General features: G+C 61.3%; 3 protein-coding genes across 3 annotated transcripts in view; 2 read left to right on the forward strand and 1 right to left on the reverse strand.

Moving 5' to 3' along the window:
• Positions 1-3,350, forward strand: part of DNAH2 (dynein axonemal heavy chain 2) — a 104,528-nt gene extending 101,178 nt beyond the window's left edge. Inside the window, 8 exon segments of the mRNA XM_013981316.2 lie at positions 223-407; positions 599-827; positions 906-1,057; positions 1,175-1,289; positions 2,208-2,384; positions 2,482-2,556; positions 2,716-2,866; positions 2,986-3,350. Coding sequence (XP_013836770.2) covers positions 223-407; positions 599-827; positions 906-1,057; positions 1,175-1,289; positions 2,208-2,384; positions 2,482-2,556; positions 2,716-2,866; positions 2,986-3,140 — 1,239 coding nt within the window. The 3' untranslated portion in view covers positions 3,141-3,350.
• Positions 3,678-25,555, forward strand: KDM6B (lysine demethylase 6B). Its single transcript, XM_021067833.1, is given in 26 exon segments — positions 3,678-3,937; positions 10,610-10,726; positions 11,327-12,374; positions 15,570-15,689; positions 15,951-16,092; positions 16,185-16,326; positions 16,538-16,636; positions 16,733-16,952; positions 17,061-17,153; positions 17,238-17,399; positions 17,498-17,701; positions 17,791-18,138; positions 18,240-18,537; positions 18,540-20,421; positions 20,528-20,654; positions 20,791-20,896; positions 22,208-22,413; positions 22,522-22,586; positions 22,669-22,740; positions 22,837-22,985; positions 23,131-23,245; positions 23,336-23,523; positions 23,708-23,849; positions 24,114-24,240; positions 24,332-24,502; positions 24,620-25,555. Coding segments are annotated over 21 exon segments (4,935 nt in total). The 5' UTR covers positions 3,678-3,937; positions 10,610-10,726; positions 11,327-12,374; positions 15,570-15,689; positions 15,951-16,092; positions 16,185-16,189; the 3' UTR covers positions 24,644-25,555.
• On the reverse strand, positions 4,984-8,264 carry LOC110255906 (collagen alpha-2(V) chain-like). Its single transcript, XM_021066316.1, has 4 exons — positions 8,095-8,264; positions 6,513-6,594; positions 5,900-6,367; positions 4,984-5,244 (listed from the first exon to the last, which is right to left on the reverse strand). Exons 1-4 carry the CDS (start codon positions 8,262-8,264, stop codon positions 4,984-4,986), a joined length of 981 nt encoding a protein of 326 aa, XP_020921975.1.

Below are 25,743 nucleotides of genomic sequence, written 5' to 3' on the forward strand. Positions count from 1 at the left end.
CGTTGCGTGAGCTGTGGTGTAGGTCACAGACGCGGCTCGGATCCCATGGTACTGTGGCTGTGGTGTAGGCCGGCAGCCGTGGCTCCAATTCGACCCCTAGCCTGGGAACCTCCATGTGCTGCGGCCCTAAAAAGACAAAAAATGAACCAGAAAAAGCACCCCTGGAAACGTTGCTGCCGTCACTGTGTGTGGCGCTGGGGCTCGGGCTGGGGCCATGTGCAGGTGTCGGAGAACCTGCTGAGCCTGTACCTGGATGAGTACGAGGAGACGCCCTGGGACGCGCTCAAGTACCTCATCGCCGGCGTCAACTACGGCGGGCATGTCACAGATGACTGGGACCGGCGCCTGCTCACCACCTACATCAATGACTACTTCTGTGACCCGTCTCTGTCCACCCCCTCCTACCGGTGAGGGGGGTGGCACTGGGGGGAGAGGAAGCGATGGAGAGGAGGCTGTGAGCTTGGCAGAAGGCAGGCTTTGTGCAACTGTGGGGGGCGGGGGGGAGCCAGAGCTGGGGGTTGGGTGAATGGGGTCTTGGCCTGGCGTGGAAGCCCCGGAGTCCCCGAAATGCAGTGACAATTATGTGGTGGCTCCCCAGGTTGTCAGTACTGGAGAACTATTTCATCCCCAAGGACGGGAGCCTGGCCTCCTACAAGGAGTACATCAGCATGCTGCCCAGCATGGACCCCCCCGAGGCCTTTGGCCAGCACCCCAATGCAGACGTGGCCTCGCAGATCACGGAGGCGCGGACTCTCTTTGAGACCCTGCTTTCCCTGCAACCCCAGATCACGCCCACCAGGGCGGGAGGCCAGAGCCGAGAAGAGAAGGTAAGGACAGACAGATGCCTGGAGGTGGGGGGGGGCATGAAGAGGAGTGGTCCCCCACTCACTCGCCTGCCCGGGCAGGTCCTTGAGCTGGCCGCTGACGTGAAACAGAAGATTCCTGAAATGATCGACTATGAGGGGACCCGAAAACTGCTGGCTCTGGACCCCTCCCCCCTCAATGTGGTCCTTCTGCAGGAGATCCAGAGATACAACAAGCTTATGGAGACCATCCTGTAAGACGGAGGGGGGTCTGCAGAACGGGGGAGGGGGCCAGAGGAGAGGCCTTCCCTTCTGCCCAGGACGCCTCTCCCAGGCCCACCCCATCCCTAACCCTCCCTGGTCCTATTCAGGTTCTCACTGACGGACCTAGAAAAAGGCATCCAGGGCCTCATCGTCATGTCTACGAGCCTGGAAGAGATCTTCAATTGCATCTTTGATGCCCACGTCCCTCCGCTCTGGGGAAAGGCAAGGTTCCAGCACTGTAGAGCCTCCTCCAACAATGTACTCTCCTTTCACCTCTGTGCCCCCAACCTCCTGGTTCTAGAGAAGCTCACAGCAAACAGCCCTGAGCCTGGGCTGGGGAGCCAGACAGGTTCAAGGTTGAAATCTGGCTTTGCCTTCACTGACTGGCTTTGCAAAGTCATTAACTTAGAAACTTAGGGCAAGTTACTAGCCTCTCCAAGGGTATTTCAAGGATTCCTGGTACTGTGCATAGTGCCTAGCATGTGCTTCATTAATAGTGACTGGTTTGAAGTTCCTGTCGTGGCTCGGTGGTTAACAAATCCGACCAGGAACTATGAGGTTGCAGGTTCGATCCCTGGCCTCGCTCAGTGGTTGAGGATCTGGCGTTGCCGTGAGCTGTGGTGTAGGCCAGTGGCTGCAGCTCTGATTCGACCCCTAGCCTGGGAACCTCCATATGCCACCGGTGCCTCCCTAGAAAAGACCAAAAAAAAAGGAAAAAAAAAGTGGCAGTGTGACCAGTTCATATTACCGTTGCTATTGTTGTTAATAAATAGCTGTCATGGAGTTCCCCTTGTGGTGCAGTAGAAACGAATCTGACTAGGAATCATGAGGTTGTGGGTTCGATCCCTCGCCTTGCTCAGTGGGTTGAGGATCTGGCATTGCCGTGAGCTGTGGTGCAGGTCGCAGACTTGGTTTGGATCTGGCATTGCTGTGGCTCTGGCGAAGGCCGGCAGCTACAGCTCTGATTTGACCTCTAGCCTGGGAACCTCCATGTGCTGCGGGTGTGGCCCTAAAAAGACAAATAAATAAATAAATAGTTGTCATTTTATGCTTCTTTCCTGGAATTTGGCACCATGTATTCTTATATCTGCTCTGAGTGTTCAAAATAAGGATTTGAACACACACTGCCTCCTCCTCCAGGCATATCCCTCACAAAAGCCATTGGCTTCATGGACCCGGGACTTGGCTCTGCGTGTGGAACAGTTTGAGCTGTGGGCCAGCCGCGCACGGCCTCCTGTGATCTTCTGGCTGTCAGGCTTCACCTTTCCCACCGGCTTCCTCACTGCTGTGCTGCAGTCTTCAGCTCGCCAAAACAATGTGAGCAGTGCGGAACATGTGACGGGGAGGGATCTGGGCACATGTATTTTCTCTCCTCTTTGGGGGGTCCTCCCTTATTCTCACCTTCCATCCCCAGATTTCAGTGGACAGCCTCTCTTGGGAGTTTGTCGTCTCCACCGTGGACGACAGCAACCTAGTATATCCACCCAAGGTGGGAGCCAGATGTGCTTCTGGGCTCTGAGCAGAGGGGGCTCTGGCGGAGCAGGGTGCTGGGAGCAAAGGCGGGAAACAATTGGTTGAGAGGGGAGGACTGAGGTGCTGTTAACCGAGGGACTAGATTGCCCCTCAACCTGCCCCCATGTCTTCCCAGGACGGGGTCTGGGTTCGGGGCCTATACCTGGAGGGTGCCGGCTGGGACCGGAAGAACTCCTGCTTGGTGGAGGCAGAGCCCATGCAGCTTGTCTGCCTCATGCCCACGATCCACTTCCGACCTACAGAGAGCCGCAAGAAGAGTGCCAAGGGTGGGACAGCTCCCTCAAGCTTGCCTGCCCCATCCCTAGTCTGGATCAGCCCAGCCTCTGCTCCACCCTTCCTTCCCAGAGGCTCCAGGGTCTGACTCTTTCTCCTCTCCTTTCCGCAGGCATGTACTCCTGTCCCTGCTATTACTATCCCAACCGGGCAGGCAGCTCAGACCGTGCATCCTTTGTCATTGGCATCGACCTGCGCTCTGGGACCATGCCGTCTGATCACTGGATCAAGAGGGGCACTGCTCTACTCATGAGCCTGGACAGTTGAGAGGGCCTCCTCTTCTTCCTCGCTTGAGGGAGGGTCGAGGACGCTAGGAGCCAAGGCTGAGAACGCACCTCGGATAGAGGCTGGACCGCACTCAGGCCTTGACCTTGGTTGAATTTGTCTGTCCTGGGGACCTGGTAATCCCTAGTTCTGCTTGCCATGAAGGTGGAGGAATCGTATCGGAGTTCAGTGCAGTAAAACACCTCAGACCACCAGCCCGAAGTCTCTCAATGGGATAGTGGGGTTGTGGGGAGGGAGGAAGCCCGGGCTTTACGCAGGAGCTCCTGCGAGCCGCTACCAGAGGGAAAGGAGCAAGTGGGAGGGCTTCAGAGGAAGGGAGGTGTGGCCTCGATCGAAGGGGCCAGGCAGTGGGCCCTGAAGAAGGTGTGGCTAAACCTTGGGGGCAGGGCTTGAGCGGGTGGGGCGGGGCTTACTTTTGAAGGGCGCGTGATCCAAATGGATTAGGGGTTGGTCCGGCAGGGTTCAGTGCCAGACCCTGTACCTTCCACCCTGAACCCTGCATCCTGCATTCGCCATTTTATTCGGTACCTGCGCCGAGGCGAGCGGGGACCACCAGAAGGCGGGGCGGAGCGCGCGAGGGACTTCGGCGCAGGGAGGGGCGGGACCATGAGAAGGGGGCGGGGCTGGGCGCGGGGAGAGGGGGGCGGTGTTTGTGTTGGAAAATCCAACTGCGCCACGGGGCGGAGCGGCCCCCCCAGCCCCGGCCTGGGAGAGGGGGGGCCGCTCGACCCCCTGGACGACCTTGTGGAACCTGAACACCTGGGACACCCCAGAATTAGGTAACGGGGAGCCGGGGGGGGCATCTGGAAAGAGGGAAACCATCTTCGCGCAGGGGGGCGGGATGCCTGAGCCGCAGGAAGGGTAGAGCTGGGGATGGACGTTCGGGTCTCGGGAAAGAAGACTGGGGCGCAGGATATCTGGGTCCTATAGAAGAGAGCAGGGCGGGAGTGAGGGAAGAGCTGGGCGGCAGATGTCTTGGGTTCCGGATGTCGTGAGGGGCCTGAAAGGACTCCCCGTCCCTCTTGGGCTAGGATTCCCCTTCCCGACACTAGGGCGGGGCGCGGCGGTCCCTGACTGTGAAGGGCAGGACCGAAGGTCAGGGTTTGCAGATAGGTCAGCGTGACGGCCTCTTGAGGAAGGGTGTAGTCAGACAGGGTTGTGTCTCAAGTGCCGGGGCTGCGTCAAATCTCCCTCCAGTTCTTTCCACGGGGGACCTGGAGAGCCTTGCCTGTGACCCTCACAGCGGGGGCCCCGATAGCCTCCCAGCGGTAGCCTTCGCTCTCACCCGCTGCGCTGCACCTTACCTCCCTGCGATCGGCCTCACCCCGCTAGACTCCTTGTCCCAGGTCCTGCCCCTGCTCTGCTATCTCCTGTTAGCAGTCTTCGCTCGGCTCGGGCCCTCCTCCACTGAACCTTCCCATTGTAGCCACGAGATGGCGAGAGCAAGACGCACAGCGCGACTCAGGAGCCTGGGGTAGGGGATGCGGCCGAGAAAACAGCCGAAGCCCCCCGCCCCGGCCAGAGGGAAAGGTGGGCTGAGGCGCTCCTCTGACTTCCTGTCATCTCTGCCCACCACACAGGAAAGTGTGGGCGGGGGGGCGACAGGCTTGGGAGGAGGTGGGGGTCGGGACTCAGTCTCCGCCTCCCAGAGCAGGGGTAAATAGTGGGGAGGGGGCACGCGGGCAGGTTACTAAGCAACGCAGGTTCGCTTCCTGTCTGCTGCGGCTTGTGGCTGACTTAGGATGGGAGTTGGTGAGAATGGGGGGCTGGGAGACTGTGGAGAAGGTCGAGGGCAGGTCGACTGGTTCTCGAGACAGGGAGAGCCCTAGGAGGAAGGAGCGGAGCAGCGACCTGCGATGCCACTGAAACCGAGTCCGCGGTTGGTGTCGGGAGGGAGGCGGGACCCAGGCGAGGCGCTGTGCCCCGCTCGGCTTCCCTCCCAGGGGTTGCTTGCCCTGTTGCCAGAGTAACTGGAGAGCGAGACTCCGGAGCCAGATTCCCCAACTCTCGCGTCCGTCCAATCCGCTCCAGCGGCTGCCCCTGACATCAGGGCCTCGGCAGCCAATGTGGAGGAGGCATCGTAGAGCTACAGGAAGAGAGGGGAGGGAAGAGGTGGAGGCAGGGAGGGGGTAGCTGCCCGGGACCCGCACGTGCACTCCCACACGCTCGCGCCCACCCCCCCCTCCGTCGCACGCGCCGGAGTACCCCCCCTGCGCCTGCGCGGAGAGTCAGCGCTCGCTGCCCCCCGCCGCCCCCATCTAGAGTCTCCGTTCGCAAGCTAGTCCTGGGCTGAGCGCCTCAGCCCTTGGGGACCCAGACGTCTGGGTCCGCCGGCCTTCGTTCTCGGGGTCTCGAGCCGTTACTGCTCAGCCTGGGGTGGGAGGGGCCAGCTACCTGTTCCGCACCAACCCCCAGCTGGCGCCCCACCGTCCCAGGTGGGCTGGGCGGAGCTGTGGTTTCCGGCCCCATATGCTCCGCCGCTGCCTTCCCGGGCTCTGGCTTAGGTTGCCTCCCCAAGAGGAACGGAACGGTTATCTGCGCCCTTCCCGAGGCTTCACTCGCTCGGGCCCAGCTGCTGTTGGTGGCGGGGGAGGGCGCTGCGGGGAAGCCCCGGACGGCCCAGGTGATTCTTCCCGGACCATCACAACCTGTCCTCGCGTGAATTCCTCCTCTTTGATGTGCAACAAAATCCTTCCCATCCCTTATCGTTTCTTCCCCACTCGCCCTGGTGCTCTTTGCACCTCCCTCGGCTCCTTTCGGGCTGTCTCTCCCGGTCTCCACTCGTCCTTCTCGCTTCTCCCAGTTATATAACTCTTCCTCTTGCCGTGTCCTGATTTCAACTCCACAGACTCCGCCCTGGAACAGCGCGGGGAGGGGCAGGAGAGTTGGGACCCAGACTGATTCCGGCTGGCGGCCGGCTGGGGCACGGGGGTCCCGCCGATGGGAGACGGAGCCCCGCGGGACCTGGTGCCCCTGTCGCCCACCTCCCGCCCCCCACCCGAGATATCGCCCGGGAGAGAGAAGGCACAGTATCTCAGAGAGGCGTGTCGGGACTTCGTCAGAAATGTGGGTTGGGAGGTCAGGCCTGGAGCCGGAGAGGAGGAGCCGAGGGGCCCGAGTCCCAGGGATTGGAGCCGTACCGGGGGCAATAGATAAGGGCGGGACGCTTGGGTTCCTTCCTTCCTCTCCTTTTTGGGTTCCCAGAATTCCTAAGGCTGTTTCCCAGGAAGCTTAGCCTGCGGCCCCTCTCCGCCCCTCGGGGTCAAAGGTCTGTGTTAAAGGTTGCCTGGGATGATGTCACCACTGCACGTGCCCAGGGACAGTTGCCAGGCGATGAGGCCTCCTCCCCTTTACATTCCGCACCCCACCCCCCAAGTCGTGTTGCAGCCCCGTGCCTGCTTTTTTCCCCTCCTCTCTCTTCCTTGGCCTTAGGGCCCTGCAGGTGGGAAACCCTGGCCTGGAGTTTTGTGAGGGGGCGGGGCACGGGGTGTGGTGCAGTGGAAAGACTTTGCCCCTTTGCTGGTTAAGAGAACCCTGGGTCACTTTTTCCCTAGATTGGCACAGAAGGGCTTTCCCTCCAAGCGCCCCCCTCCCCCAGCCTCCCAGCAGTCTTTTTCCTTTCCCACCTGCTGCATTGCCAAGTGTTTCGTTGCCCCCCCCTCCTTTTGAGTTGAAATTGCCAGATAGCTCCTCACTCAGAAGAACTGTGTGTGGCATGCGGAATTCACCGGATACCAGTTCAGCCCTGACCTTAGTCAGTGGCACCTCACGCACACCCCCAACAGTGAGGAAGCGAGTCAAGAAACTGTATTAGATTGTATTAGGAAAGTCAGGGCCTTTATTCTGTGTCGGTGGGTAGATCTCACTCTTGAAGGAAGGGGACTCACTTGATAGCTATGGTTTCCCCTTCTCTGTTAAGTCCTGGGGTTGGTTATGGTATTGGATACTGGTTTCTCTTATTGTATACCTTAGAATTCGGGCTGTCAGATCAGACCTGGATTCCATTCCTAGCTCTGCCACTTCGTGGCTATAAGTACTTGGAAAGGTGACCACCTCTCGGAGCCTCATAGTCTTCATCTGGAAAATTTAAATATCAATACCTACCTTCTAGGCTGTTGACTGGGAAAAACAAAATTATTTATGCAAAGCATTTAGCACAGTCCCTGGCACAGAATGAACACTGAATGAACGCTTGTTATGAAATGCTTGTTCTTGTTAAATGTTGTTAGTTATTATTTTACTATTATGGTTGGTAAGCCTGCTTCCAACTGACCATGATCTTAGGAATGGAGAGTTTGTGTTAATTTGGTAGGTGGGGGGAGAGGGGTTTGGGGATTAGCTTCCACTGCATTGTGCACTTTATTTGATGAGGGCTTTAGTCAGATTTGTATTGCTTTCTTTGGGATTATTTTTTCCCCCCCTTCTTGAAGAAGAGACAGCTCAGACTATTCCTCTGGCTGTGAAAATAAAATAATTGTATTGTGGTTCTCGATTTTTGAGCAAGACCCCAATCCCCTCCCATGTTCTCTGGAGCCTTTCAATTTTGCAGAGGGACTCCACGGTTTCCTTTGCGGGGACAGGGCTGGCCGAGGGGTGTGTAAAAGGCTCGGGTGGGTGGGTAGAGAGACCAGTGCTGGGGGCTGGGGGGGGGGCGGGTAGTTGAAGGAAGAGACCGGAAGGGAGGAGGAGGGAGCCTGCTGGTGGGGAGGGAGGGAGGGGAGGAGGAGGTGGAGGAGGAGGAGGAGGAGGAGGAGGAGGGAGGGGGTTGGGGAGAGCCTGCTACAGTTCTTTGTTTGACTCCGGGACTCAGGGACGGGGAGGAGGAGGGAGGGAGGCAGAGGCTGCAAGCGCCGGGGCAGGCCCAGGAGGCAGAGGAGGGACCGTCTCCCCCGCCCCCCCAGCCCCCACTCCCCCCCTGCTGCTCCCCCCTCCCTACCCGGACTCCGGGGGCACCGCCGGGGGACAGACACCCAGCAGGTAACCCCGGCCTGGCTCGCCCTCCCTTCTCGGATTTTCCTCCACACCCTCCCGGCTGACCCCTTTCCCCGGTTCCGTCTCCCCGTCGCCCCCGGCCTTGCCGCTTTCCCCCGGCCCTCCTCGTTCCATCTCCCCCACTTGGGCTGGTCACCCGCCGGCCGCGCCGCCGTCTCGTGCAGCCTGACTCCCTTCCCGTCGCCCGACAGCCTGTGCGTCCCAGGTCTGCCCGCGGCACCTTTCGGGGCTCTGTCTCGCTGCTTCTCCTGGCTTTGCTTTCCTTCCGACCTGTCCCCTGGGGCTCTGAGGAAGGAGGGAGTCCCTGTCCTTTTCTCGCTCCCCCAGTTCCCCGCCCCCCAACTCTGGCCCCCTTTCTCCTCTAGCAGTCTCTAGGGGTGGGGAGAGAACCGGAATTTGGGGGGCCCTCTGGAGGGGCAAGGGGCTGTGTGTCGTGGGGGAAAGGGGCTGCGAGTGTACGCGGGGTGGGGGCGGGGGCGGTTAGGGACCCGGCTGCCTCTCTGTTGTCCCTTTAAATGGCCCTCACATTTCTGGGGACTCGTGGGGGGGAGGTGGCAAGCTGCCTGCCTGGGGGGCAGGGCCCTCAGTTCATCCACACCATCAGGGGTGGTAATGATTTAAAGGGACAGCCTCGGTGTGGCCGCTGCCACCCTGCGCCAGCGGGAGGGGGAGCCGAGCCGGCAGACCATGTCTGGGGAGGCTTGGCCGGTGAGCAGGGCATTTGAGGCTGAATCTTTTGCGAGGCCTGCCAGGTCTGGGATCGGGCTGCAGCTGGGACCTGCAAGGAGGGCTGACAGCCTGCCTGGGGGGGCACTCAGCGTGGGCCTTCTCCAGGGCCCCACCTTTGGGTTCATGGAGTCCTTGGCCAAGAATCCATGAGTCTAAACTACAGAGCCTGTTGGCCACCAGGTGGGGGCCACTGGCAGGTCTGTGGGTCAGCAGCCTGGCCTGGGCACACTGGAGCTGGCCCTTCAGCTTTTCCTTTTGTTGTTTGGCTCTGTGCACAAGAAAGCCGCGGCCCCTCCCCCAGCTCCCCCTTCCCGTCCACATGCCCCCCCCCACCACACACACCCACCCCAGCTGTTGGACAGATGAATTACAGCCTCCGGCTTGGGGCCAGAGCTGGTGAGGGATTAAAGCTCTGGGGCTGGCCCTTTAAACGGCTGTTGGCCCCTCCCCCACTCTGGTGTCCAGACACCCCATACACACCCCGCTGACCCCCTCGGCTGCCCCTCACTCCTCCTCTTAGTCTGTCCTAAGGCCTGCCACTCCCCTCTCTGTAGGCTAGACCCTCCCCAGCTTCCCTTTCTCCCTCAACACAACCACATATACAAATGCTACAGACTACACACACATAGACTCTCGCTCACTCACTCCCTGGTCTCACATTCTGAGCGTCCCTGTCCTGGAGGGATCCAGCCTCAAGCTCCCTTCTCCAGCAGAAGGAACTTGCCTGCCTGGCCTCTCTAGCCTGCAGCTGACCACTACTCTGGCCAGGTGAGGGGCCTTGCTTGGGTCAGAAATAGCACCTCCCCCCGGGGGCAGTGTCATCAGCAGCCAAGGCAGCTTGCAGCACATTGCATCATGGAGGTTGGGGGCTGGGGGCCTGAGTCTCTAGGGGCAGGGGGAAGGATGGGGGCTGGAAGGCCGGAAGTGGAGAGGCTAGACTGGGACCCAAGTGTCTGGGTCCTTAAGGGTAGAGAACTATGGCTAAGAGAGCAGAAAACATAGGTCCCTGAGGAGTGAGTTTGAGGTGAGGGCAGACTTAGGTCTGACCCCTGCATGGACACCTGGTTCTTGTGTCTCAGAGTTAGGAGGGGAGGGAGTGGGCCCCTATCACCTTCTTGGGCCACACAGAGGAAGGATGTGATGGGGAAACAGGATATGGCCTTGAGGGGTGGATGGAAGGGAGGCTTGCAGCAGAGGCCACTTCCAAACCCAGGCCCAGAGTCATAGGAGGAAGGTTTCTCCCTGCTGGGCCCGTTCATCTCGTCTGGCCACCTGTGCTCTCACCAAGATCTGCCTGCACCCGCCTGGGGGAAGGAGAGGGGGCAGAGTCCACAGGGTGGGGTTGACTGGTGTCTTGATAAGGTTAGGGAGGCAGCAGAGCTGAAGAAATAGTTTCTGTGAGCCTGAAGCCAGGACTGAAGCTGATTTGGGTGTAGGTATCAGGCAGTTGGGGCTACTCTGAGACCAGGGACTCTCAGCAGGAGGGTCCAGTCAGAAGAGGAATCATGGGTTGGGTGTCCACTGTTGACTTATCACAGATGCTATAGCATGCTCCCCTCCCTCTGTGGTCTAGGCTGCTTCCTAAAAGGAAAGCCTGGAGGACCACTTTCCAGTGGCTTTTCCTGGTTGCCATGGAAACAGATTCTCCCATCCCCTCTGACTGTCAGTAATGGGACAGGAAAATTCTCCAGCATCAGGGATCCCACCTTTAATCGGCTTTTTTCTTTTAGGTTCCCCCAGGCACCATGCCGGCCCGGTAGTACACCCACCTCTACCCGCTGTGGTCTGCTGCACCCCGCTGTTGGGGCATTGGTTCCAATGAGACAGGGCACACCAAACTCCATCTGGTAAGTCCTGCCCCTGAGCAGTGCAGCCTGCCTCCCCAGCAGTCCAGTGCTGCACCACATGCATGAAGGATTGGTATGATCTAGATCATGCCCACTCCTCAGAATGGTCCAGTCCAACTCTGAGCATCCCCACCATGTGGTTTTTGAGTGGTTCAGCCTTTTCTGGTTTATGGATCTCCCTTCTGTTGCCTGTGAATGGTTCATCCCTGTACTTCACCAACCTCTCAACTACCATCAAGGAACCCTCCCCCCCCCAGCCCCCCGCTCAGTGCTACAACTCAGTTGCTTATTGAGTTGAATTAGCTAGGGTTTACAAGCTGGAAAGTTGAGATGTGGTACCCTGGAGGGATTTTTTTCCTAGAATGGGCAGGGCTTTGCCCCATAAGAGTGGTCGAACAGCCTGGCTTATGGAGGGTGATTGGAAACTGATTTGGAGAGATATTGGCAGCCATTGTCACAAAAACCTGCCGTTGCCCTGGCAATCTTGGCATCCCACCTCTCCTTCTAGATCCCTTTCTGTTCCTTTCTCTCCCTACTGCACGACAGCATTTGCCCCCTAATCCCAAATCTTACTCCAGTTTCCCTCTCTCCTTCTGCCAGTTCTCTGCCGGTGGCCCTGCTTCATCCCATCTGCCATTCTTCAGAAAAGGAGAAAAGATGATACCTAAGCCAGGGACTTAAGTTCTCTGGATGTGTGTTGCTCTTCTCCACTACTCATAAGTTTTGAGTGGGACTGTTTTATTCTATGTATCTCTCACTATTTGGCAAGATGGTTTGCGCATTGGGGTGCCTCAGTGAAATTGCGCTGAATGAATGTGTTAACTGAATGAGCTTCACGGCCAAGAAACTGATGGCTCCTGAGGTCTGCTGCATAGCCTCCTACCCACACCTTCTCTAGAGGACAGGAGACTTTTGGGGTGGTAATGTGGGGTAGAGGTGAGGGGCAGGCTGACCCAAGAAATGTCCTGTGAGGATAAAACCAACAGAGAGTAGGACAGAGGCATTATATAAGAATGTTAAGAATAAGGCTCTGGAAAGAAACCTAGCTATTCCTCTCTCTTGCAGAATGACCTTGACCAAGTTACATAAGCTCTCTGAGCCTCAACTTCCCCACCTGTAAAATGGGGCAATCTAAGTACCGCCTACATCAGCTTCTGGAGGGGAGTTTGAAAAATGTACATGAAGTGCTTATTAACACAGTACCTGGCATGTAATAAGCATTCACTAAATGGTAGCAGTGATCACAATGGGAGCCACAGGGAGCTGTGAGGATAAATAAGCACTGATGTTGAGGAATCAGACAGAACTTAATTGAAGGCAGACTTCCAAATACTTGACTCAAACAGAAGGATCACTGATCCAGCAAGACGTCAGGATTCAGGGGGAGGGAGGGGAGGAGTCAGCAGGGTCAGCCTGCCCCAGTGTTTTCCTGACTCTGTTCAGGAACATGAAGGCAAACACAGAAGGGCATGTGCAGAGACACACGTGATCACGCAAGTGATGCAGAGGCAGTCCCAGACAAAAGACCGAGACAGGAGCCAGGCAGACACACAGACAGAGACAGCCCCTCGGTGTCTTGTAGACAGGCATAATGACAGGAACGCGTCAGACAGAGGCACTGAAGGAGACAAGATGAGCAGATATGCAGGTGCACACGGAGACAGACACCGGGACCCACACACAGCCGACCTTGTCAGACAGACTGGTGAACACAGCGGGCCAGTCAGAGGCAGACACAAGGCTCGCAGTGACACATAGCGGGCTGGGGCCGGCACTGTCACTCCTCGATGGGGGGCGGGGAAGGGCCAACAGCGGGGGAAGGCTGGGGAAGGGAATCCCGAGCGGGCGGCCTGCCCGGGGTGGCTGAGTCACAGCCGAGCCTCAGCCGGCGGCCCTCCCCTCCGCCTCCCCTCCCCTCCCCCAGGTAAGAAGCGAGCCTGTAACCCCTCGCTTCCACCAGGCAGAACTGGGCCTGGCAGGGAGCGGGATGCGGTGGGGTTCCCGGGCGGGTCCCACCTCCGCGCGCGTGCCCCGTGCTTGCTGACCGCCCGCTGGGTAATGCCCTATCAGCGGGGGCTTGTCTTGGGCCGGCGCGTGAATTGCGCGCGCACGTCTGGCCCCTTATCCCGCGCGGCGGGAGCGGCTCGCGGAGGGGCTTCTCCGCCTCAAGCAGAGAGAGAGTTAAGTGGGTGTGATGGATAGAGTGGGTCTCTCTCCCGGCTCGAGGGGGAGGGGGGGGTCGGTTAAAGTCCCGTAGTCCGGAGCCCGGATGGAAGGGGCGGAGCTGGGCTTAACCGGGAGTGCCCGGATGGAGGGGGCGTGGCCTCTGCAGAAGCAGTATTAACCCTTTCTGAGCCGCTGACTCCCAGGATTGTGGGTGCGACTGGAGAGGCTGGAATGCCGGCCCGAGAAGTATACCCAGCCTGGTTTAGGCCTTGTGCGTCTACTTCTTATCTGTTTTCGAGGAGTCCGGGGGTATCCGTCTTTGTGCCTGCCGGTGATTTGTCCCCTCCCCTTAGTACGGACACCGGGAGTCGGGGAGGGCTATTCCTGCCCCAGGGCGAGAGTAGAGGTGAGAGTGGACCGCGAGCCGGCGCGCCTGGGGAACAGGTGTGAGGGCGGCGTCGGGGCTGCCCGGCGCGGGGAGGGGCCGTCGTAGGGGAAGACGAGAGGGGAAATTCCGCGGGACCTGCGGGGAGCGGTGTGTGGGCTGAGTTGTGTCTGCCTCTGATTGTGTGTGTCTGTGTGTGTTCAGGGAGGCGGGGGCTGAGTCAGTGGGAATAGGGGAAGGTTTTCTCGGTGACTCACGCTCCCCCACCTCAAGCCTGAATCAGACCCCGAGGGAGGGCTTTGTAACAGGAGGAGGGTGGGCAGTCAGGCGTCTGGGTCCTGAGTGGGGACAGGGATCCGAAGTAGTTGGCCAGGGTGAGTGTCTAGTGTACAGGAAGTTTTTGTCCTCGAGTGAGGGCTGCCGTATTCCGCGTACCGGCGTAGGGGTTTGTGGATAGAGGTGGAAAGGGGCTGGAAGACGGGACTCGAATGGTTTAGGGAAAGCTGAGTCAGTTCCCCGTGGGAAAGGGGAAGTGGTAGAGGGGAAGTGTCATCATCGCAGAAGGGGAAGCTGCATTTCCTGGTAACTGGCAGCGCCCTAGGCACCACTTCCCAAGTGAGGATCTGTTCCTCTGGTGCCTGGACCCCTAGTTTCCCCATGTCCGGTCCATGGGTCCCAGGACTTTGGTGGGGTAGGCGGCCAGGGCTACCTTTGATCGCACTTAAGCGCCGTACTTGGCCCAGGGTTTGGTAACTGACAGAAAGGCTGTTCGGTGAGGAGAGTGAATTCTGACCGAAACTCCGCGTCGACCGCAGAGAGGGTCCGCAGAGCCCAAGCGCCTACCAGGGCTCGCCGGGGAGTGGCACGCTGGGAGCTGTAGGGTCCGAGCGATTGCGTGCAAACGGACGACCTTGCCCTGCGGGGAGAGGACTGTTTTCACCAGAAACCCGCCTGCCCTTGTGGGCTGGGTGGAAATTTCCCCACAGCGCAGACTCCTCTAGGCGAAGGCGAACTTTCCAGCCGCCCCCAGCCCCTGGTCGCGCGCTCTCCCCCGGCTTCCTGCCCGGCGCTAGCTCCAGCTGGAGCGCTGGCCCCGCCCCCGCCGCTTTGTATTCTACTCTCGCCTCTCGCAGCTCTTTGTACTCTAGACTCTCAATGGACAGATCCCGGGAGCGGAGCCGGCTTCCTACCTGCCGGGACGCTGGGTAGGCGAGGAGCAGGCGCAGGGACCGACATCCTGGGCTCAGAGAGGCGAGAAGGAAAAACTGGGGCTAAAGGGGAGGTGCCCAGGACGGGGAGCGCTGCTCCCATCGTGGGTCGAACCAGCACCGACGGGAAGGGGTGGGGGTGGGGGCGTGAAGGAGGAAGTGAAACGGGTTCTGGGTTCTTTAAGGGAGTGGGCGGTGAGAGTGGGACAAGGGTGATGTCACCGCCTGGCGGGCCCCGCCCTCTTCCCTCCCGAAGGACCCCCCCCCCCGCCCCGTACTCTTACACACGCCGCTTCCGCTGCGCAAGTGGCCACGTCACGGGCAACCCCCGAAATCCCCCCTCCCTTGGGGGGCGGGGGCCACGTGGGCCGTGGGGAACCGCGTGGCCCCGGCCGGGAAGGGCATAGAGGATACGGGAGCCACGCGAGAGGGGCCACTAGAGACCGCGGTGCGCGACTTCTCAAAAGTTGGGGGACTAGAGGGGGGTTTTGGTTGGAGGGGTCGGTTGGTATTGAAGACCTACAGAGCCAGGAGAAGTGGAGGAGCTGAAGGAACTGGGTATGAGGCTGGGGGCTGGACCATGGTTTGGGATGGGAGTCAGGCATGGGGGTGTTCAGACCGCGGCGCGGGTGGGTTTGGGCGCCATAGAAGTCGCCGTGAGGGGCCAGCCCTAAGCAATTCCTTAGCGGGTGGGGAGGTCAGGCACTGGGCAAGGTGAAGCGAGGAAGGGGAGCAACGCCCGTGTCGGCCTTGTGGGTCTGCCAACCGTCGGTCTTAGGCGGCGGGGTAGGGGACGTCGCCGGCGGTCTAGTGGGGACCACTGGCGGCTCTGTAGGCGCATGGTTCCGGCGGGTAGCTCCGTGCCTCAGAACGGCCGGAGCGTGCGACTCGCCGCCTTCACCCGCAAGAGCCCCAGGCCCCGCTTGCCTCACCGGGCCTAGTGTCAGCTGGGAGTTGGAGACCCTAGGTGGGAGGCGCGGGGTCACGTCGGGGTCACCCCGGGCCGAGCCCGTCTGACCGGCTCCGCTGCCCCTCCTCCCCCGGCCGCCGCGGGGCTAACCTCGCTCCCATTGGTTCCGGTTAGGCTGTTACTGAGGCGGAGACACATGTGATGATTGGCTTTCTGGGGAAAGAGAAAGTCCTGTGATTGGTCAGGTCTCCGGAGCTCGTCAACGCCGGGAGAGGACGCTCCCACGGAGGCCGGGTAAGCGGCCGCGGTGGTGCAGTCAGTCCCTGTGGCTCCCGGCTGGAGGCCATCCCCTTCGCACCAACTGGTCCTCCTGCTCCCCCTAGTCTCCTGGACCTCCGGGGGCACTTTAGGCCGGGTGGGCCGCCCCCGAGGGATAGCCAAGGACTGCCTCCCTGCGCAGATGACAGACTTGTGGGGGCCACAGCCAGGCCAGCCCAGCCTGCGACCCTCTGTAGGCTGGCCTGCTCACCTCACTCCTTTCCCCTTTCTCCATAGAATTGGCTGCGAAAGGCCCTGGACGACCATCTGGGGGCATTTGGCCCTCCTGTCAGAGCGGCTGGAGCGGAACCATCGCCCCAGAGAGCTGGGCAGGGGGCCGTGCCCGATCTCCAGGGCTCCTGGGGCCACTGCTGACCTGGTAAGGGAAGACTGGGGCCGGCTCAGCAGTGTGTACACTGACAGCTCGGCCTCCATCCCCAGTGTGCTCATAATCTCTTCTCCTTGATTCAGGCTGGATGCATCGGGCAGTGGACCCTCCAGGGGCCCGCACTGCACGGGAAGCCTTTGCCCTTGGGGGCTTGAGCTGTGCTGGGGCCTGGAGCTCCTGCCCGCCCCACCCCCCTCCTCGGAGCGCATGGCTGCCTGGAGGCAGGTGAGAACTTGGGCTGTCTCTCTGCATCCAGGCAGTCCTCTCCATCTCCTGTGCTCCTCAGTCTCTGTGTTACTCTCTGGGTTTCTGCCATCCTGTGGGCCTCAATGCACATTTCGGCTGCTTTCTCTCATTTTCTCAGTTCTTCTCCATCCTAGGTAGGGACAAGATTGTTCCTCCCTGCTGTGCACTGACGGCCGTCTTCTCTCTCCAGGTGCTCTGCCAGCATCGGGCAGCCCCCACTCTCTGCTCCCCTCCCCCCTTCACACGGCAGTAGCTCTGGGCACCCCAACAAACTATATTTTGCTCCAGGGTGAGTCAGAATTGAAAGGTGCTGAGATGGGAAGTAAGGCCGAGGCCTTGAAAAAGTGTCCCCAAGCCTTACCACCTTACCCTTTCTGCTCTGTAGGACACCCAACCCGAGACCCCTCCATGGGAAGCTGGAATCCCTGCATGGCTGTGTGCAGGCTTTGCTCCGGGAGCCAGCCCAGCCAGGGCTGTGGGAGCAGCTTGGGCAGCTGTACGAGTCAGAGCACGACAGTGAGGAGGCCATTCGCTGCTACCACAGCGCCCTTCGATATGGAGGAAGCTTGGCTGAGCTGGGGCCCCGTATCGGCCGATTACAGCAGGTGGGCTGAGGCAGGACGGAGGGTGCTAGGATTGTGTGCTCTGACTCAGTGCCCTCATCTTATGTCTGCTTCTGCCCTGTCCCCTGGACCCTACCCCCACCTCCTCAGGCCCAGCTCTGGAACTTTCATGCCGGCTCCTGCCAGCACCGACCCAAGGTCCTGCCCCCCTTGGAGCAAGTGTGGAACTTGCTGCACCTTGAGGTGAGGCTGGGGCTGGGGAGGCCGGGGGAAGGGGGGGGGGCAGGTTTGCATCTGTGCCACTCTCTCTCCTCTTTCTGCCCTCAGCACAAGCGGAACTATGGGGCCAAACGGGGGGGTCCCCCAGTGAAGCGAGCCGCTGAACCCCCAGTGGTGCAGCCCGTGCCTCCTGCAGCACTCTCAGGCCCCTCGGGGGAGGAGGGCCTCAGCCCCGGAGGCAAGCGCAGGAGGGGCTGCAACTCGGAGCAGGTATGAGTGCGCCTGTAGGTGGGCAGACCAGCAGCGGCGAGGGGGGGGCGGGCAGGACTGGGACAAGGAGTGACTTCCCATTCGCTCTTTCCTTCTAGACCGGCCTTCCCCCAGGGCTGCCGCTGCCTCCACCACCGTTACCACCCCCGCCGCCCCCGCCGCCGCCCCCGCCGCCGCCCCCGCCCCTGCCTGGCCTGGCCACCAGCCCTCCATTTCAGCTGACCAAGCCAGGGCTGTGGAGTACCTTGCATGGAGATGCCTGGGGCCCCGAGCGCAAGGGTCCAGCTCCCCCAGAGCGTCAGGTGAGAACCTCTCCGTGGCCCCTCACCTCTTCCCTGCACGTCCCTGTGTCCTCTGTCCCTCACCCAGTGTCCGCGTTTCTCTCCCGCAGGAGCAGCGGCACTCGCTGCCTCCTCACCCATATCCATACCCAGCTCCGGCCTACCCCTCGCACCCCCCTGGCCACCGGCTGGTCCCGGCTGCACCCCCAGGCCCAGGCCCCCGCCCCCCAGGAGCAGAGAGCCATGGCTGCCCGCCTGCCACCCGTCCCCCCGGAAGTGACCTTAGAGAGAGCAGAGTTCAGAGGTCGCGGATGGACTCCAGCGTTTCACCAGCAGCAACCACCGCCTGCGTGCCTTACGCCCCTTCCCGGCCCCCTGCCCTCCCCGGCACCACCACCAGCAGCAGTAGCAGCAGCAGCAACACCGGTCTCCGGGGCGTGGAGCCGAGCCCAGGCATTGTGAGTGACAAGCGCAGGTCAAGGGGTGCTGGGGGCTTCCGCGGAGCTTGTCTGGGGAGGCCGGGACAGAACCTCTGACCACCCCCGCCCTACGCTTGCAGCCCGGCGCCGACCATTACCAGACTCCTGCGCTGGAGGTCTCCTCTCACCAAGGCCGCCTGGGGCCCTCGGCACACAGTAGTCGGAAACCGTTCCTGGCGGCTCCTGCTGCCACTCCCCACCTGTCCCTGCCCCCCGGCCCCCCCTCACCTCCTCCACCCCCCTGTCCCCGCCTCTTACGCCCCCCGCCCCCCCCTGCCTGGCTGAAGGGCCCAGCCTGCCGGGCAGCCCGTGAGGATGGAGAGATCTTAGAGGAGCTCTTCTTCGGGGCCGAGGGACGCCCCCGCCCTCCTCCCCCACCCCTCCCCACCGCGAGGGCTTCTTGGGGCCTCCCGCCCCCCGCTTTTCTGTGGGCACTCAGGATTCGCACACCCCTCCCACTCCCCCGACCACCAGCAGCAGCAGCAGCAACAATGGCAGCCACAGCAGCAGCCCTACTGGGTCTGTGTCCTTCCCCCCACCTCCCTATCTGGCCAGAAGTATGGACCCCCTTCCTCGGCCCCCCAGCCCAACACTGAGCCCCCAGGATCCGCCTCTTGCACCCCTCAGTCTTGCCCTGCCTCCAGCCCCTCCCTCCTCTTGCCACCAAAATACCTCAGGAAGCTTCAGGCGCCCGGAGAGCCCTCGGCCCAGGGTCTCCTTCCCAAAGACCCCCGAGGTGGGGCCGGGGCCATCCCCAGGCCCCCTGAATAAAGCCCCCCAGCCTGTGCCGTCCAGGGTTGGGGAGCTGCCTGCCCGAGGCCCTCGACTCTTTGATTTCCCCCCTACCCCGCTGGAGGACCAGTTTGAGGAGCCAGCTGAATTCAAGATCCTACCTGATGGGCTGGCCAACATCATGAAGATGCTGGACGAATCCATTCGCAAGGAGGAGGAGCAGCAACAACAGGAGGCTGGCGTGGTCCCCCCGCCTCCCCTGAAGGAGCCCTTTGCATCTCTGCAGCCTCCGTTCCCCACTGACACAGCCCCAGCCACCACCGCTGCCACCACCGCTGCCACCACCACGGCCACCCAGGAAGAGGAGAAGAAGCCACCACCAGCCCTGCCACCACCGCCGCCTCTAGCCAAGTTCCCTCCGCCACCCCAGCCGCAGCCGCCGCCACCCCCGCTACCCCCGCCAGCCAGCCCAGCCAGCCTGCTCAAATCCTTGGCCTCTGTGCTGGAGGGACAGAAGTACTGTTACCGGGGGACTGGAGCAGCTGTTGCCACCCGGCCCGGGCCCTTGCCCACCACTCAGTATTCCCCTGGCCCCCCATCAGGTGCTACCGCCCCGCCGCCCACCTCAGCGGCCCCAAGCGCCCAGGGCTCCCCGCAGCCCTCCGCTTCCTCGTCATCTCAGTTCTCTACCTCAGGCGGGCCCTGGGCCCGGGAGCGCAGGGCGGGTGAAGAGCCAGCCCCGGGCCCCACGACCCCCGCCCCGCCGCCCCCACCCTTGCCTCTGCCCCCCGCTCGCTCTGAGTCTGAGGTGCTAGAAGAGATAAGTCGGGCTTGTGAGACCCTCGTGGAGCGGGTGGGCCGGGGTGCCACAGACCCGGCAGACCCAGCGGACACAGCAGACCCAGTGGACACTGGGGCTGAACGACTGCTGCCTCCAGCTCAGGCCAAGGAGGAGGCGGGTGGGGCGTCGGCGGTGGCAGCAGCGGCAGCAGGACCAGGTAGCAGCAAGAGGAGGCAGAAGGAGCACCAGAAGGAGCACCGGAGGCACAGGCGGGCTTGTAAGGACAGTGTGGGTCGGCGGCCCCGAGAGGGCAGGGCCAAGGCCAAGGCCAAGGCCCCCAAAGAAAAGAGCCGCCGGGTGCTGGGGAACCTGGACCTGCAGAGCGAGGAGATCCAGGGTCGTGAGAAGGCCCGGCCTGATCTTGGCGGGGCCTCCAAGGCCAAGCCACCCACCGCTCCAGCCCCTCTGCCAGCTCCTGCCCCCTCCACCCAGTCCACACCCCCGTCCGCCCCCGTTCCCGGGAAGAAGGCTCGGGAGGAAGCTCCAGGGCCACCGGGTGTCAGCCGGGCTGACATGCTGAAGCTGCGCTCACTTAGTGAGGGGCCTCCTAAAGAGCTGAAGATCCGGCTCATCAAGGTGGAGAGCGGTGACAAGGAGACCTTCATCGCCTCGGAGGTGGAAGAGCGGAGGCTGCGGATGGCGGACCTCACCATCAGCCACTGCGCGGCCGATGTCGTGCGGGCCAGCAAGTGAGTTGGGGGTTGTCACCCACAAGGTCGCTGGCCTGGCCCGGCAGGAGGCTTCCTTGCCCCTGTGCCCTGAGATTTCTGTCCTCATTTCACTGTCCTTCCACAGGAATGCCAAGGTGAAAGGGAAGTTTCGAGAGTCCTACCTTTCTCCTGCCCAGTCTGTGAAACCCAAGATCAACACTGAGGAGAAGCTGCCCCGGGAAAAACTCAACCCGCCCACACCCAGCATCTATGTATGTGCATGTGCTGTGTGTGCTCAGACCTCCCCTGCTGGGGGATTGATTCTCCCAACAGTCTTGGGGCTGTTGGGGTGCCCCTGGGCCTGGGACAGGGCTTTGACCCCAGCCCTGTCTCCTCGTTGTCCCTCAGCTCGAGAGCAAACGGGATGCCTTCTCACCGGTGCTGCTGCAGTTCTGTACAGACCCTCGAAATCCCATCACCGTGATCCGGGGCTTGGCGGGCTCCCTACGGCTCAGTGAGTGTGGGGACAGAAAGGTGTGGGGAGAGCTGCAAAGGTCTGGGGCTTTTGGACCCTCTGAGAGCCCCCACTCTTCCCAGGAGCGCTGGCTGCAGTGAGCCCTCCTCAGTCACGCAGAGGCCAGATTTGAAGAGGGCTCTGAGTGATGGGTCGGCCAACCTCAGGCTTTTCTCCCCCCTGTCTGTCCCCAGCAGTGGGCAAGTGGGAAGGGGATGTGTCAGGACCTGGGTAGAGTCACTTCTGAATTTCTTGGTGATTAAGGGTGAAGAGGATACAGGTTGTAAAGAAACCAACAAGCCTCACGGTTTGGGCTTTCTCTTTTTCAACCTTTTATCATGCAAAATTTCAAACACATACAAAAGTAAAAGGAAAGCATACAAAAATCAACCTTGGTTTTCCTCTGTAGCCATAGCCTCTCACCCACATAGCCCCTCTTTGCTCCACTCTTACTTGAAGTGCATTCTGGGCTTCACGTGACTAAATCTTTCATTGGAAAGATAAACAAACTGTTCTTCATCGAGCATCTACTATACGCCAGGTGCCGTGGCCTCATAGGCACCTGAGGACTCAGGGAGGGGCTGGGGCTCAGAGCCACAGTGATGATTCAGGTAAAGGCCAGGCCCTAGGAGTTCCCATTGTGGTGTAGCAGAACCGAATCCAACTAATATCAATGAGGATGCGGGTTTGATCCCTGGCCTCGCTCAGTGGGTCAGGGATGTGGCGTTGCTTGAGCTGTGGTGTAGGCCAGCAGCTGTAGCTTTTTTTTTTTTTTTTTTTTGCTATTTCTTGGGCCGCTCCCATGGCATATGGAGGTTCCCAGGCTAAGGGTGTAATAGGCGCTGTAGCTGCTGGCCTACGCCAAAGCCACAGCAACTCGGGATCCGAGCCGCGTCTGCAACCTACACCACAGCTCACGGCAACGCCAGATCGTTAACCCACTGAGCAAGGGCAGGGACCGAACCTGCAACCTCATGGTTCCTGGTCGGATTCGTTAACCACTGCGCCACGACAGGAACTCCCAGCAGCGGCTGTAGCTTTGATTCGATCCCTAGCCTGGGAACCTCCATAGGCCGAGGGCGAGGCCCTAAAAAGCAAAAGAAAAAAAGGCCAGACCCTCGGAGTGCCAACCCTCCCAGATCTAATGAAAGGATAGGGTTCTCGCTCGCTCGTTATTCTTCCTGCACTGACCCCTGGGAAGCTTGAGTCCACCCTGTCAGAGGCTTGGGGAGCAGGAAGGGACAGAGGGAGTTGGTGCCTTGCTCCTGCCCTGGCCCCCGCCCGGACGCCCTACTTGGCCCTCCCTTGCAGACTTGGGCCTCTTCTCCACCAAGACGCTGGTGGAGGCGAGTGGCGAACACACGGTGGAGGTGCGCACCCAGGTGCAGCAGCCCTCAGATGAGAACTGGGACCTGACGGGCACCCGACAGATCTGGCCCTGTGAGAGCTCCCGTTCCCACACCACCATTGCCAAGTACGCGCAGTACCAGGCTTCCTCCTTCCAGGAGTCCCTGCAGGTGAGAGGCGGGCAGGGCTGCGGGTTCAGGGCACTCCGAGCCTGGGCTGCGGTGGTTGGGCTCCTGGAAGCTCGCTGACCCAGGCCTGCTTACCCTGTGGCCAAGCAGGAGGAGAAGGAGAGTGAAGATGAGGAGTCGGAGGAGCCGGACAGCACCACAGAAACCCCTCCTAGGTACAGATGCTCGGCCCCTGCCCTTGGGGATTCCTTCCCTTCCCAGAGCTTCTCCACTGACCTGTGCTCTTCGCCGCCGCAGCAGCGCCCCGGACCCGAAGAACCATCACATCATCAAGTTTGGCACCAACATCGACCTGTCCGATGCCAAGCGGTCAGTGGGGCTGAGGCCAGCAGGCCGGGCAAGGGTGCCAGTGGGTCGGCAGAGGCCAGGTGGCCTGTCAATTGTGTTGCCTCCTCGCCCCCACAGGTGGAAGCCCCAGCTGCAGGAGCTGCTGAAGCTGCCCGCCTTCATGCGGGTGACCTCCACGGGCAACATGCTGAGCCACGTGGGCCACACCATCCTGGGCATGAACACCGTGCAGCTGTACATGAAGGTCCCTGGCAGCCGAACGCCAGGTGCGCTCCTCGTGGGGGGCGCGGGGCGCGCGCGGGGCGGGGCTGCCGCCGGCGCTCCTCCACCAGCCAATGAGCGCCCAGGGGCGGGCTTGCGGCGGAGCGCAGGCTCGGCTGCAACCGGGCCGTTCTCTGTCGCCCCCTACAGGCCATCAAGAGAACAACAACTTCTGCTCGGTCAACATCAACATTGGCCCCGGCGACTGCGAGTGGTTCGCGGTGCACGAGCACTACTGGGAGACTATCAGCGCCTTCTGCGACCGGTGCGCACCGCCCTCCTCCCCTGCTAGACAGCCCCGACGTCCGGTTCCTAGGTTCCCAGATTTCCATCTCACCCTGTGGCTACACTACAGGCACGGCGTGGATTACTTGACGGGTTCCTGGTGGCCAATCCTGGATGACCTCTATGCTTCCAACATCCCTGTGTACCGCTTCGTGCAGCGCCCAGGAGACCTTGTGTGGATCAACGCGGGGACCGTGCACTGGGTGCAGGCCACCGGCTGGTGCAACAACATTGCCTGGAACGTGGGGCCCCTCACCGGTGAGAGGGCGGGGCCGGGTGGTGGCCTGAGCCGTTCAGTGGTGAGGGGCTGGGGCCGCTGGAGAGCGAACCCCGGGGCGGGCTGGAGGTGGGGGTGCTAGGCCAGCTGTGAGGGAAGGGGCTGTGGGGGCCCACGTGGCTGGGACTGTCGGGCAATCCTGTCGTGACCCTCTCCGGCCCGCAGCCTATCAGTACCAGCTGGCCCTGGAACGATACGAGTGGAACGAGGTGAAGAACGTCAAATCCATTGTGCCCATGATTCACGTGTCCTGGAACGTGGCTCGCACGGTCAAAATCAGCGACCCCGACTTGTTCAAGATGATCAAGTGAGGGTCCTCTCTGGGAGGGAACCCATCTCCACCCGACCTGGCCCACCTTGTTCTTTCCGGTTCTGCCCCATCCGGCCCCCGCGCGCCCTGCAGGGCCGCTGTGCGGGGGCGGCTGACAGGGTCCCTGCCCCGAGGAGCTTTGTTTTCCAGTGGTTCAAGTAGAGGAAGACCGCCGGAAATTTCAGCCGTGGCCGGGCTGTGGCCCGGGTCTGGAGCGGGGAGGCCCCGCCTCGCCTCACCGCCTCCTCGCCCCGCCCGCAGGTTCTGCCTCCTGCAGTCGATGAAGCACTGCCAGGTGCAGCGGGAGAGCCTGGTGCGGGCCGGGAAGAAAATCGCCTACCAGGGTCGGGTCAAGGACGAGCCCGCCTACTACTGCAACGAGTGCGACGTGAGTGGGCCCCCTCTCCCTCTTCCCGGGACGGAGGAGCCCGCCTTGGGCCTCCCTCCCGGTGACCGCCGCCGCCTCCCCGCCGCCGCAGGTGGAGGTGTTCAACATCCTGTTCGTGACGAGCGAGAACGGCAGCCGCAACACGTACCTGGTGCACTGCGAGGCCTGTGCGCGGCGCCGCAGCGCCGGCCTGCAGGGCGTGGTGGTGCTGGAGCAGTACCGCACCGAGGAGCTGGCGCAGGCCTACGACGCCTTCACGCTGGTGAGGGCCCGGCCCGCGGGCGGGCCGGCCGGCGGGCGGCGGGAATCCCGAGGGGGCGCCGGGGGCGGGGGGCGGGGGGCCCGCGCCCTGAGCCCCGGCCGCCCGCTGTCTCCGCAGGCCCCCGCCAGCACGTCGCGATGAGGCCGGACGCCCCGCCGCCTGCCCGCCCGCAGGGCGCCGCGGGGCCACCAGCACACGCCTGGGCTGGACCTAGGTCCCGCCTCTGGCCGGGAAGGGGCCGGGCCCAGCCCTTCCACCCCATTGGCAGCTCCCCTCACTTAATTTATTAAGAGAAAGAATTTTTTTTAAACAAATATGAGGAAAAAAGGAAAAAAAAAAAGGGAGGCGGGGGAGGGGGCTGGCAGCCCCTCGCCCACCAGCGCCTCCCCTCACCGACTTTGGCCTTTCTAGCAGCAGACACAAGGACCAGGCTCCGGCGGCGGCGGGGGTCACATACGGGTTCCCTCACGCCTGCCAGCCGCCCGCCCGCCCGGCGCAGATGCACGCGGCTCGTGTATGTACATAGACGTTACGGCAGCCGAGGTTTTTAATGAGATTCTTTCTATGGGCTTTACCCCTCCCCCAGAACCTCCTTTTTTACTTCCAATGCTAGCTGTGACCCCTGTACATGTCTCTGTTTATTCACTTGGTTATGATTTGTATTTTCTGGTTTTTTGTTTGTTTTTGTTTTTTTGGTTTTTAATTTATAACAGTCCCACTCACCTCTATTTATTCATTTTTGGGAAAACCCGACCTCCCGCACCCCCCAGCCATCCCGCCCCTCCAGGGACCGCCCGTCCCCGGGCTCTCCCTGCGCCCCAGTGTGTGTCCGGGCCCGGCCTGTCCGTCTCCGCCCGCCCGCGGCTCCAGCCGGGTTCTCATGGTGCTCAAACCCGCTCCCCTCCCCGACGTCCTGCACTTTCTCGGACCAGCCCCCTACTCCCGACCCGCCCCCAACCCCGCCCGAGGGTGAGCGACTCCTGTACTGTAGGGAAGAAGTGGGAACTGAAATGGTATTTTGTAAAAAAAAAAAAAAAAAAAAAAAAAAAAAAAGTTAATAAATAAAAAAAATTTAAAGTTTTAAAGAAAGAACTATGAGGAAAAAGAACCCCGTCCTTCCCAGCCCCGGCCAATTTTAAAAACACGGACCTTCCCCTCACAACCCTCCCCTCCCCTTTTCTTTTTAAGCGTGAAACAGCCCAGGGCCAGGGCCTCACTGGGGCAGGGACACCCGGGATGAG

This window comes from Sus scrofa, chromosome 12 (genome assembly GCF_000003025.6).
Source record: "Sus scrofa isolate TJ Tabasco breed Duroc chromosome 12, Sscrofa11.1, whole genome shotgun sequence".
Taxonomy (NCBI): Eukaryota; Metazoa; Chordata; class Mammalia; order Artiodactyla; family Suidae; genus Sus; species Sus scrofa.

Bases quoted from the DNA above. Each gene is read 5' to 3' on its own strand.
- LOC110255906 (XM_021066316.1), bottom strand. From the start codon at position 8,264: ATGGAACGAGGAGGGCCGGGGGAAAGCGGCAAGGCCGGGGGCGACGGG. The intron at 6,368-6,512 runs GTAAAGGGGAGG...AAACAGCCTTAG, and splicing joins TGGGGGGTGGGGTGCGGAAT to GAATTCTGGGAACCCAAAAA. The intron at 5,245-5,899 runs GTGCAAAGAGCA...CTCTTCCTGTAG, and splicing joins CCCGAAAGGAGCCGAGGGAG to CTCTACGATGCCTCCTCCAC.